The 14,188-nt window shown below is 37.6% G+C and overlaps 2 protein-coding genes across 2 annotated transcripts in view; both read right to left on the minus strand.

Annotated features, from left to right (window-relative positions):
- CRYBG3 (crystallin beta-gamma domain containing 3) overlaps positions 1 to 14,188 on the minus strand; it is a 532,216-nt gene that overhangs the window by 224,670 nt on the left and 293,358 nt on the right. The gene's annotated exons all lie outside the window — the stretch shown is intronic.
- EPHA6 (EPH receptor A6) overlaps positions 1 to 14,188 on the minus strand; it is a 927,196-nt gene that overhangs the window by 26,872 nt on the left and 886,136 nt on the right. The window contains exon 15 of the mRNA XM_015129296.3: positions 3,077 to 3,226. Within this exon, the coding sequence (XP_014984782.2) occupies positions 3,077 to 3,226 (150 nt within the window). The remainder of the gene's footprint in view (positions 1 to 3,076; positions 3,227 to 14,188) is intronic.

Here is a 14,188-nt window from a genome sequence, read left to right on the forward strand (position 1 = left end):
TAAACACCAGAAAAGAATATTATGAATCATTCCTTATTCCATTTGCTGAGAAAAATATAATAACGATTTCTTCAGAGATTATAAAATCATAGCATGTTACTGTTAAAGTGGACATTAAAAATCATGTAACCCCTTTCTTGTATTTATTGAAAGTGAGGCACTTTTAAAGTTAAGTGTCTTTCATGGTTGAGTTATGGTTCACATAACCGTGACCATGGTTACTAAATGGGTGGTGCCATAATCTGGGGGACAGGGGCCGGGCGTGGTGGCTCACGCCTGTAATCCCAGCACTTTGGGAGGCCAAGGTGGACGGATCATGAGATCAAGAGATCGAGACCCTCCTGGCCAACATGGTGAAACCCTGTCTCTAGCAAGAACATACACAAAAATTAGCCGGGCGTGGTGGCGGGCACCTGTAGTCCCAGCTACTCCAGAGGCTGAGGCAGGAGAATGGCGTGAACCCGGGAGGTGGAGCTTGCAGTGAGCCGAGATCGCACCACTGCACTCCAGCCTGGGCGACAGAGCGAGACTCCGTCTCAAAAAAATAAAAAAAAAAAAAGAAAAGAAAAGAAAAGAAAAATCTGGGGGGCAGGAAAAATCATGGAACTGCTCTTTATATTTATTTGTATCCTCCTGTTATAAGAATGTTTATGAATGTCTAATAATGATTATGACCTTTATGACCATAAACAATTACTTTTATGAATACATTTTGCAATATATATATTTAAGTCAACACACCAATTCTTATTCTCTTCTCTTGCTTTTTTCCCCCATAGCAGTGATTGTCATGTTATATACTATGTCTCTTACTGATTTTGTTTATAGTCTGTCTCCCTCCCATTAGAAAGTAAGCTGCATGAGGGCAAGAAACCACTGGCCCTATATGAGGAGCTACGTGGACTGTAAACAAAACCACCATGAAAGATACAATTATTCCTCTTCTCCTTGCCCATGGCCTATTCTAGAAGTTTATTGGAATTATTTTCTAAGAGCATTAGTAAGTCACCACTATGAGATTTTAAGGAAATATGTCACTTCTCTATGCCTCGGTTTCATGACCAATAAAGGGATTGGCCTAGATAATCTTTACAGTCCCTTCCAAATATAGTATTTGTTCTCTGGTGAAAGCCTAGGTCCTAGAATGGAGAAGATATTCACTAAATAGTTTTAAATGAATATATTAGTACAGTAGTACTTGTATGTAATCTGCAAATAAATAAACATATGCCATGTATGGATGCTCAATAACTTCTTACTGATACCAGTATATTAGTAAAGTTTGGGGCCCTCTGAATTAGAAATTTAAAAATTTTTAAGTCTTCTGGGAACTGGTTAAGACAATAACTAAACAGAATACCAGTTAGGGAGGTTACTTGAGGTGCAGCCTCTTCTGTGCAGTGAAGACTGTAACTCATCTGTAGGAGGACTTTTTATTCTGGGCATTTGCTTGAATGGCCTATTTTAGTTGTGTTAAAATAGAACAAGCACGCAAGCATTATCTTGAGTTTAGGGCAGAAGAGGAACTATGGTGACTGAAACCAGGGCTTTTACTACCTAAGGTAACTGATTAAAAACAAAACAAAACAAACAAAATCCCAAAACATGGGTTCCTTTTGAAAGTGAAGGAACAAATTTATGCCTCTGGAATTCAGTTTTACGAAAAACTGGAAAAGCAGTCAGGAACAGCCCCAAACAAAGTCCAGTGGCTTTGAAGAGCAAAGGGAAGAGCAAAGGGGTTCTTCAAATAAGATTCCCTGATGAATAGTAGACTGTAGGCAAATGACCCAGATCTAAAAAGTCTAAGTATTGGGGGTGTGGAGCAAAGGTTGCTGGTTACGGTGCACTTTGTCCTTAAGGGCAAATGCTCTGCAGGGCCCAGCCACACTGGCTTTGCAGTCTGATGTTGTGCTTTGGAGAACAACGACTGAGCAGTGTGTTTGGCCTCAAGCCTGCTGCTATGTTGGCTTCTGGAGTTAGCATTTTCCACAGAGTCAGTAGACACTCACAGTACTAAGGAGTCAGTTTCAAAAACAGTACTATATGGCAGGGAGAAACACTAGCCATCGCCAGCCAACCAAAATCCAATCTTATCTATGCCTGACATTAGAAAAGGATAAATTTTCTCTGTAATTAAGTCCTTAAGATACTTGGACAATTTGAGATTGGGACGGTGTGAGGTGTGGAGGTGTGTGTGGGTTGCTTAAGTTGTGTTAAAACTGGCAAATGAGATGTGGTGATAGTGTTTAGGGATTATCTATAGTTACATAGTCTTTGTTTTCACCTATGAACATTCAGAATCACATTAGAGGTGATTTCTCATTACCATTGTATGAGAAACCATCATATACTTTGAGAAGAACAGGTGAGTAGACAAAGCCTGAATTTTGAGATGAGAAAGTGGGAACTTAAAATATAATGTCAGCTCTGACAGTACACTTACATGCATTGTCAGAGTACCTGTATCTTTTGAATACTATCTCTATCGCTGTGGATAGGTCACAGGGTTTAAATGTGTGAATTCTCCTGTTCTATAATATTATAGTATCAACCACCAAGGTAGTTTTATAGATAAAATAGAAACAAAACAATTTGCAATAGGGGTCATGTATCTCAAAAGAACTGTACTAGATGGCATATATTGACAATGCATTGCCTGAAAGCATTCACTTTTTTCCCTCTAAGTCATATCTAGTCTAAATTAATTTGCTCTTTACAGTGGTGCATTGAAATGTCCTAAGGAAGAAATGAAAAGTAAACATTACTCTTTCTTTTGTCTTACTTGCAGGTCAAGGCTATTGCATAAACACAGTCAAACGTCATTAGAATGAGTGTGGAAATCTCAGATGTAACATGTGGATCAGGCACTCACATGGCACAGCCTGGCGGCTGTCCCTGAGGACACCAAATACATCTCAGAGTGAAAGGTTACTCAGCTTCTCAAACTCAGCCGTAGACCATGAGCAGCTCTCAGGAAGATAAAGGCCAATCTGAGTGAGGACAAAAGGCATATTTCCCCCTCAAGCTAATGTGTTTACATTCACAAAATGGCAGTTTAACTATTGGTAGCACTTACATCTTGGTTAGACATTTCCCAATAAGGTCTCTCTCCATAGGACATGACCTCCCACATGACAATGCCATAGCTCCATGCGTCACTTGCTGAGGAGAATTTTCTGTAGGCGATGGCTTCTGGGGCTGTCCACCTGATGGGGATTTTTCCACCCTGGAAAACAAATTGGAGATTTCTTAGCTGGCTTATCATTGTATTAAAAACAAAATGGTATTCCAATTAAATATTTTTTATTAGAAAGATCTAAATACTTCATAATAGCACTGGCATTTTAAATTAAAACCAAAAGAAAGCCAGAATAATGTTGAAATGTCAGAAATATTTCCTATAATTATTCAGGAAAAATAGCTTTAATGGGAAATAAGTCACACTTCAGAAATATTTTATTTCATTCATTAGAGAAATTTATTTTTACTTTAGATTCACACAATTAACCCCTCTATAATGCCATTTGAAGAAAGTTCCAGATTATAGGACATTAAAACTAAATATTCAACACTCATTAAACATTGTATTGCATTTATAAATAATAATGAGAATAATCTCTAACTTAATTGAAGACAAGTGCTTAAAAAAAGAAGGAAACATTCTCTACCAATTCAATACTTATCAGAATTTTATTTCGTTCCCTTTCTTTCCTTTACATCTGCTATGATTACATTTATTTTATATGAAAACATTCTTAACTAGTATATAAGCACACCTTGAAAAGATCATCTTTCCTTCAAAAACTTTAATATAGCTTATATTTTTATTTTTCAATTTCAACTTAACATTTTAACATATTAAAGGAATTAAATTGCATGAATTTAATCTAAAGGTTCAAGAATTAAAGTCTGCCATTGTGTTACACTTAAATTTTATTAACATTTATTACATTTTATATCTTGAAACACTCTATAAATCCCTTTTTACTGTAATGACAAGAATAAAACAAATCATCCATTTGATTTACAATCTTTAAAATTCGTGCCGCTCCAAACTGCGAGTTGAGGGGACGAAAGCAGCCCTAGCGCCACTAGATGGCGGAAGAGAACAATGAGCAGCTCCCAGATTGCTGTCTTAAACCGTGGAGACGGCTTAGGTTCATAACAAAAATTATTTTTGACTATCAGAGCCCACCACAAAGGGATTGTTTCAACATTGTCCATGATCATGATCACATAATCTCATCACCCACTGTGTGCAAAGCCTGGTGCAAGTAGGGGTGGAAAGAAAGAAAAGTGTGTTCTTCGGCCCTTAAGGAATTTAGGTTAAGTATCTTTAAAGGTGAAACTGAGTGATCTAAACATTCCTTATTTAGTAATATTTAGTAAACACTACTTACTCAGAAAAAAAGGGATTAATCTAAAATGGGAACAATTTAGGTTTCACAAGGCACAGGACAGCACTAATGGAACCCTCATTTCAAAGACTAGTAACATGGAATTGTTAGAAGAAACCTTGGGGAAAACACCTTGAATCCAATCCCCTGATTTTACAAGTGAGCACACTGAGCCCAGGGCTTAGAAATTTCAGGGTTTAGAAATTTCTCACAGTATTATTAGGTACCTTATATATACTAATGCTATCATATGATGTAAAGGTGTAATACTTAAGCACAGGGATTCTGTAACCACATATCAAAGCAGCCGAATAGAAGGAAGCCTGAAGCCTGAGGTTTTCATGCGTTGGGGCAAAGGTTAAAGGCAGTACCAAATTAAGACTAGGAAATTAAATGTACAAAGTTGGTGACAGTAGCTTAAGAGTGCTGGGGGGCAGGGAGGTGCAAGGGGAGAAAATTCATTCTTGAACCCAAAGTAGGGTAGCCAGATAAAATAAGGGACTCATGGTTAAATTTGTATTTCAGATAAATAACAAATAATTTTTCATTATAAGTATGTTCCACATGGGAATTTTTTGGTAGAAGTACATCCCAAATATTATATGAGACATGTTTATACTTAAAAAAAATGCAAATCATTGTTTACCTGCAATTCAAACCTAACTGCGCACTCTCTATTTTTATTTGCTAAATCTATCTACCCTAATCCAAAGCACTAAAAAAATTCAGGAATGAGAACACTGCAAATGATCCAACCAAACATAAAGTCATGTTCTAAAAACCGGGTGTGATCTTCACAAGGGGGTAAGGATACCTCTACTTGTATTTGTGCACCAATACTACAGTATTCTTGTTTTATTTTATGTTTGTGACTAAAGTGCCTCAGTCTTGTGGCTCTGCATATTGAAACTATTTGAGTAAGATTCAGGTTTGTTTCCAATATGGAAGCCACATTTCCAGAAAATAAAGACCAAATTTCTCAATCTGACTCGAGAACGTATACGAGGGCAGCAGTCCCATCTGGCATTTCTCATGCTGGATCTTTTCCTTTGTTTCAGAAAACAATATGTAAAAGTGTGAATTGTTAGCCTGTCTGGCTATTCCTTTGCTAAATCTTTGTGGGTTCTATTAAGATAGGCCAAAAAGCAAGTTAATGGTTATTTTATGTTCATTCACTCATTCACTTATAAATATTTCATATAAATTATTCACATATGAATTTATATTTTGAATAATTTGATATCACATATAAATGAAAACTTTATCACTTTCCTTCATAAGACTTTTTTCTTCAAGGGGAAGATATTACAGAATATTTGATTAATGGCATTACTCCCTGTTATGAACTGAATTCTGTTCCCCTAAAATTCATACATTGAAGCCAAAACCCCCACTGCAACTATATTTTGAGATAGGGTCTTTAAAGAAGTAATTAAGGTCAAATAAATTTATAAGGGTATGGCCCTCATCTAATATAACAGTGTCCTTTCCTTATAAGAAGATGAAAAGGTATCAGAGGCACACAGGCATAGAGAAAAGGCCATTTGAGGCCATCCTCAAGAAGAAGCCATCTGTAAGCCAGAGTGGGGCCTTTGGAGAAGCCAAGCTTGTCAGCACCTTGATCTTGGACCTCCAGTCTCTAGAACTGTGAGAAATAAATTCCTATTGTTTAAGCCACCCAGTCTGTGGTGTTTTGTTATGGCAGCCCTAGCAGACTAATACTCTACCATTATAAAAAACTTTCTTTTTCAAAATACTTTGTTAAAATGAACAACATTACAAAATGGACAGTGCATCTTTATTTAAAATTTTATTTCAACTGTTGCCTTTTAAAAATTTATTTATTTATTTATTTATTTTTGAGATGGAGTTTCACTGTTGTTGCCCAGGCTGGAGTGCAATGGCACGATCTTGGCCCACAGCAACCTCTGCCTCCCAGGTTCAAGAAATTCTCCTGCCTCAGCCTCCCGAGTAGCTGGGATTACAGGCACCTGCCACCATGCCCAGATAATTTTTTTGTATTTTTAGTAGAGACAGAGTTTCACCATGTTGGCCAGGCTGACCAGCATGGTTATGGCCCATGTTGAACTCCTGACCTCAAGTGATCCACATGCCTTGGCCCCCCAAAGTGCTAGGATTATAGGCCACCACACCTGGCCAACAACTATTGCCTTTAAATAGAAAGTATGAACTGGAATACATCTTAAAATAAAACATGAAAAAATGGGACATAAGTTTAATGTAGGAAATATAATTCTAATTAACAAAATGCACGATAATATGAACCCAATGGTATGCATAAACTAGAATAATTCTGAGCATACATGGAATAGGGATAGGAACGCAGTCACACCTTTTGTTCCAATGGGAGGATGTATACTAGTTACAGTTTATATCTAATTGCAAGATGAGGCAGAAAGGAAGAAGCCCTTAAGGCTACTGCATAGTCTCCGTTCCATATATTAGAGGAAACACAGAAGCACCTGGGTTTTTTCTTTTTCCTTTTTTAATCGAATGGATCAACTTAAACTTTCGTGGCCTGATCTCATCTACATATTTTTGCCCATGATATTGAATCATATCACTAAGGTACTTTTTTTCTCAAAGCATTAACCACCAGATGTTTGCTTCAGGTTTCAGGAATGAACAAATAGTACTTTAGATTTGAAATCACACTTATTGGAACATTACATGTTGCTTTACCATATGTTTATGAGAGAGAAAAAAAGTTACCAAAGATGCTAATCAAAATGACTGAATGTAACTCAAATGACTTCTCATTTACTAATACTTATCTTACAGAGCAAGCTTAATAACTTAGGGAACAAAAGAAAAACAGGAAATAAGTAAACTGGAGGGGTACTGAAATGTTTATTAGTAAACCTTTTGTGTTTTTTCTGTTTTCCTGGTCATATTCAGAGATTGTTATCTAACAAGTAGGTAGTCAGTTGTAGCTGAAAAAGTGCAGGTGAGGGAACAAGGAGTACTGTATATTTGTATATCTTTGTCTGCCCTGTATCCCCAGAGTGGAGTTGCATTCTAGGTGCATTTAACATCTGAGTATTACTACATAAGCCTCTAATCTTCAGAGGAGAGACCAATCAACTGAAATGTAGTAAGGATACAGAGGCTTAATACTGGAACCAAATGGAAAAATTCCGTAGAGAAGCAAGAACACTTAAAATGTCTCTCTTCATTTCTCATTTACTGGATTTGATGGTTATCTTGAAGGTAAAGGGTTTGAATAGACAGTAATCTGTCTGTAGACTTTTCTTATGTTCTCAATCTATCTCTATAGTACTCAATTAATGAGTATATATTATACTAAAGAATAATTTTTAAAATCCTTAAGAGCAATTTTAACTAAACAATGTTTTTCTTCCTGAGATACAAATTGTAAGACACAACTTCACTATAGTTCATTGTGTGACCTTGGGCAAAGCTTAATCTCTAGAGTCTTAGATTTCAGAACTGCAAAATGAAGGGATTTGAATTAATGACCATAAAACAGTAAACTATAATGAGTTTTGACATTTGCCCGGAATTTCTCAGCTCCCATTAAATTGCAAAGAGATAGGCCATATGAGCTGGTACTGAGACCGTATAAGCAGACAGCCTGATGACAGACAGAAAAGGAAGCAAGCACACTTCAGGTTACATCCCTGGCCAATAATTCATGGTTACAGTGGTGATCATGAGTGGTAAGCAAGAGGTAAAGTAACTTAAACACTTTGTTTAAGGAGGCAACAGCATGAATAATATATATTGGAAAGGTTTGAAACCAAGACATTGACTTTTTCTTCCTTTTTATTTTTTAACTCTTAATGTGTAACCATTGGTTATTTGGAAAGCTTATTATGTGGAGTCTTACTGATGTCAGACAAAGAAGGCATTAATATGCTTACCGGAGGATTACTTTAAATTGTAATTTCTTGTTGGTGGGATTATGTGTGGCAGAGGTGGTCTTGTTTCAGGAGCTTTGATAGAGAGGTCAGCATTCTGGGGTCTTCTGCCTTAATTCACTATGGTGTCCCAAAAAGTCACAGCATGATCTCACATTCATTAGTTATAACAGACAACCCTAACTAGGGGGATAGTCCTCTTACTCTTGAGAATCACTGATCTTGAGAAAGAAATCCATCTCTTGTGCATCTCTTCCTAGTTTGTATTCCCCAAATCAACAAATTATTTTATAGTGTAAAATGGTATCATATTGTGCATGTGTTTTAAAATTACGTGCCCAGCCTCTTTCACAGAGGCATGTATATTCCTCCTTTATTGAGATTTACAAATCTAGGGAAACTTTGGTACTCTGGAAAGTTTTATCCTTTTCTGAAATATGGAGATAATATCTGTTTTTACTTGAAGAAAGACTGAAGGCTAAGAGTGGAATGAATTCATTTACAGTACAAAGGAGAAACTTCTCATATTTTGACTTCTAGATAACGTTTATTAAGTGGATTAAATGAGATGGTATACACAAAGCATCTCTTAGCAGCCAGCAGCCAGTGGACACTCAGTAAATGTTATCTGTTTCCTTAATTATGTATCCAAAATTCGTCTTTTTTTGGACTGACTTGGCTTCCAGGCCACATCAGCATCTCAATTCCTTCATGTGGAATCACTGAACTCACCCCTACCATGCCCAGGCTCAGGGATGATCTTCTCAAACAACAGCTTTTAGGAGTCAGAGGTGCAAAGTCAATTCTGCTGATGGACAGTCTCTGAAACAGTTCTAGTAATTCGGACCTTGTCTTGCCCAGTTCAAGAAAATCTGTGTGTCTTGGTCCAGTGAGTTTGGTCCCATGCTTAAACTCCTGCCGTTGTCCTGCCAGTGCCCTTCCAAGACTGGAGACAAATTTATATTTATCTTAATATTTCACAGGTAGGATTCTGTCATTATATAACATCATTTATGGTTGAATGCTGGCAGGCCAGACTTCTGTCTGCAGCTTGACCTGCCTGATAAGGATTGTGTCTGGATTGCTTGCTTTTGCTGTGTGTTTCTATTCTCTTTCTGAGGTCATGCACACTGAGTAAGCTGTGAAACGTTTGTCCTTGAAATACACACGGAGACACAGTCACGTATGTACATACATGCGTGCATGCATATGAGATTGTGCATGTGCACACAATTTTGTATCAATGTCTCAAGATTCACAATTGCCAGATTAAAAACACTCTTACTCTAAGCAAAAGAACCTTTTTTTGGCACAGTATTTTTAAAATATTGGTTCTTAATAACCAATTTTTATAACCTGATAAGTTGATGGTAAACAGCATTGTTTTAGATAACAAACATATGAAACTAACCTTTTAAAAAATCTAATATAAGATTTTTTTATCCCTTGTTCCAGGTTTTCATTATGTGTGCTGAGGATCTTCATGAGGGTGTTCACTGAGGTCTCAGGGTTTTATATTTCATGAACCCAGAGCTCACCAACTATTGGTCCTTGGGTTGAAAAAGGCCTGAATTTAGGCTTTTCATGGCTAAGTTATTTTTGTTTTATTTTCTTAAACTGAAACTAAATGTCTTTAGACAGGGCATGGGCTCTCCAGAGCGTCTGCTCCACCCTCTCACCAAGTCTTTCATCAGACACACTTGACCTATTTCCATTATCTTCCTGGCCCTGTTGGTGTCGCTGCCCTGTCCCTCCCCCACCCTAACTCTAACCCTACCTTTCCATCTGATTATGAAATACACAATTATCTACTTTTGAAATTTGTTTTACAGTGTATTTTTCATAGAGAATAGGGGCAGATGAGAAACAATTTCAAATAAATATGAATAGCTAAATCATCAGCTTTGTTTTCTACTTGCTAAAAAAATTCTTAACTATGGAAAGACTCTCTTCCTCTTCTCCTCATCTGGAACATTTAGAACTATACTACAATCTTATTCATTGTTTAAATGTATAAGCAGCTCGGTGAATGCTAATTTTTTGTTGTTCCTGTAATAAAACACTGCTTATCATGCTATTCAAACCCTGAAGAATTAGGATCCTTTTCACCTGCTTCCTCTTAAATTGTTCCTGAAAATAACTCATTGCCATCTATTTCTCAGTATTCTCTTTCAGTGAGAACATAGGTGCTACATCATTAAGTGAATAACACTATTCTGGGGGACATCTGTAAAATTAGATTTTCTATTTCATCCTATAAGGTAGATAATGTAGGACACAATGTTACTGTAGTGTGGGAGAATAAATATGTACTTTATTATGAGAATTGCCATTGTATCTGAGTGTAGATAACTTAAACACTACTGACAGTACAGGCATTTTTTTCAAAACAACCTACTGCTTATTATGGATTTGAAAATATACTGTATGGTAAACACCCAGGGGGATAGCTGATAATATGTTAAAATGAGTTAAAAATACTATTCCCACTCTTATCTGGACAGCAGTACTCTTCTCTAACATCTCTCTTGAGGTATTCTCTCTTTCCCTTTTTTAAATCCAGCGTACGGAAGACTACCTACCCCAGCCCACCCTCCCCAGTGCATTTTAAATAGTGATTTTTAAAGTTTCGTATTTGTAGTATTTATGGCAAAGAACTATGGAAATTAACACAAAAGTAATGGGTTTTCTTTTTAAAAAATGCACAACATAAATCATAAAGGGGAGTGAAAGATTAATTATTCCAGGCCACTGGCAATTGTTAATATTGAGATATTTAATACATTAAATCTTTAATGAAAATATAACTCTTCAGATATATAACATCTGACAGTTTTATAAAGCATTTTTATATCAGTGGTATCAATTTGATGTGTAACATTAAAGAGTGGGTACTTTGCTTTCTTATCAGGTTGTACTGTGAGAATACTACTAATACAAAGCAATGATTAATCTCCGTAGCATCTGTGATGATTAATTTTACGTGTCAACTTGACTAGCCTGAGGGATGACCAGATAGCTGGTAAAACATTATTTCTAGTGTGGTTGTGAGAGTGTTTCTGGAGGAAAACATTAGCATTTGAATCAGTAGATTAAGTACAGAAGCTTTCCTTGAGGACAGGCATCATCCAATCTACTGAGGGCCCAGATAGAACAAAAGGGTGGAGGAAGGGTGAGTTTGCTCTCTCTTCTGGAGCTGGGATATCCATCTTCTGCTCTTGAACATCAGAGCTCTAGGTTCTTAGACCTTTGGACTTTGGGACCTATGCAAGTTCTCCCCTGGCCCTGCCCCTTTCTTAGGCCTTTGGGTTAAAACTGAATTATATCATCAGCTTTCCTGGTTCTCCAGCTTGCAGATGGCATATCCTGGGACTTTTCAGCCTCCATAATCACGTGAATGAATTCCCATAATTATATATATATACACATATAATTATGTGTGTGTATATATATACATATAATTATATATGTGTGTGTGTGTGTGTGTGTGTGTGTGTGTGTGTGTATCTCCTAATGGTTCTGTTTCTCTGGAGAATCCTGACTGTATTAGTTCATTTTCTTGCTGCTGATAAAGACATACCTGAGACTGGGCAATTTACAAAAGAAAGGTTTAATGGACTCACGGTTCCACATGGCTGGGGAGGCCTCACAATCATGGTGGAAGGCAAGGAGGAGCAAGTTATGCCTTACATGGATGGCAGCAGGCAAAGAGAGAGATTGAGCTTGTAAAGGGAAACTCCCATTTTTAAAACCATCAGATCTTGTGAGACCCATTCACCATCACAAGAACAGCACGGGAAAGACCTACTCCCACGATTCAATCACCTCCCACCAGGTCCCTCCCACAACACATGGGAATTCAAGATGAAATTTATGTGGGGACACAGTCAAACCATATCACTGACTGATACACCATCTATCTCTATCTGTGGTTGGATGATATTTATTTGAGGAAAAAATTTAGATCCTGTCATAGGGAAAATAAATTGCATAAAGTATATCTATATTTATACTAGTAGTATTTGCAAACTCTGCTTAAAAACAAATATTCAAAAAGAATGGAAAACTTGTATAGCACTCCAAAGTATACACAAGGGTGATTCTCATAAATCCTGAGGTGCTTGCTTTGGACAAACAGCATGCCATGTAGAGAGACAAAAGAACTGCAGAGCTGAATCCTGGCTTCTTGGCCCTCTTTCTTTTCTAAGCGGTTTTGTGATCTTGGGCAAGTTACAGATTTTCCTGTAAATAGAGGTAACTGGACTGTGATATCTTGTAGTTCATATGAAGGTCTAATATTCTATGATTTGTTAATATATGTAATACCCCAGTGAATTAAGACAGAAGGAACAACCTTCACTTCTGTCTAAGGAAACAGACAGAAAGTGTTAGTGCAGAACTCAGTTGCTTCCTGTGCCATTGTTACGCCCACAGGCACTTTATACATTAAGTTAGACTGTTTCTGACAGATCCACAGTGCTTGGAACATATCTGAGCAGCAGGTCTTCTTTTGCAGCTATTGCATGTAGTTTTGTGATATATTGGTTTAGAATGGAACAGTGACCTTAAATTACCATTGTCAGAAAGGTTAGCTCTGACTATCATCCAAGGAGGAGAGAAAAGATGAAGAATGACATTTTTAGAGGCAGTCTGTCTGGGGTCAGCTACTTAGACTGAAGTACACTCAATAGGAGAGAGGGCACAATTATCTGAAGGACTGAAGAACATCACTCCAGGGAAAGGATGGGGTTGAAGGGTTCACCCCCAAAGGTAGAGAAGAACTTGGAAGAATGTCTGGAAGTACCTGGAGCTGGAAATACCAAAATATGTTTAATACAAATAAATCTATTTGAAAGGCAGACTTGGCTGAAAGAATTATTAAAATGCTCATATTTTCTGTATTAGTCTGTTTTCACATTGCTATGAAGAACTACTTCAGACTGGGTAATTTATAAACAAAAGGGGTTGAATTGACTCACAGTTCCAAATGGCTGAAAATGCCTCAGGAAACTTAACAATTACAGCAGAAGGTGAAGGGGAAGCAAGGAATGTCTTACATGGTGGCAGAAGAGAGTGAGAGTGAAGGAGCATCTGCCAAATACTTTTAAACCATCATATTTCATGAGAACTCACTATCACAAGAAGTGAAGCATGGGGGAGACTGCCCCCAAGATCCAATCACCTCCCTCCAAATCCTTCCCTTGACACATGGGGATTACAATTTGAGATGAAATTCATGTGGGGACACAGAGCCAAACAATATCAATCCACCCTGGCCCCTCCCAAATCTCATGACCTTTTCACATTTCAAAACCAACCATGCATTCCCAATAGTCACTCGAAGTTATAACTCATTCCAGCATTAACTCAAAAGTCCAAATCAAAAGTCTCATCTGGGATAAGCAAGTCCCTTCCACCTATGAGCTTGTAAAATCAAAAACAAGCTAGTTACTTCCAAGATATAATGGAGGTACAGGCATTGAGTAAGTCTTTCAGTTCCAAATGGGATAAATTGGCCAAAACAAGGGGGCCGCAGGCCCCATGCAAGTCTGAAACCCAACAGGGCAGTCATTAAATTTTAAAGCTCCAAAATAATCTCCTTTGACTTCATGTCTCACATCTAGGCCACATTGACGCAAGAGGTGGGCTCCCAAGGCCTTCGGCAGGTCTGCCCCTGTGACTCTGCTGGATACAGCTCCATTGGGTGCTTTCACAGGCTGGCGTTGAGTGCCTGTGGCTTTTTTTTTTTTTTTTTTTTTTTGACTTGCATGGGGCCAGGTGTATGGTGCAAGCTGTTGGTGGATCTATCACTCTGGGGTCTTGAGGATAGTGTCCCTCTTCTCACAGTTCCACCAGGCAGTGCTCCCCAGTGGGGACTATGTGTGGGGG

This window comes from Macaca mulatta, chromosome 2 (assembly GCF_049350105.2).
Source record: "Macaca mulatta isolate MMU2019108-1 chromosome 2, T2T-MMU8v2.0, whole genome shotgun sequence".
NCBI classification, from domain to species: domain Eukaryota; kingdom Metazoa; phylum Chordata; class Mammalia; order Primates; family Cercopithecidae; genus Macaca; species Macaca mulatta.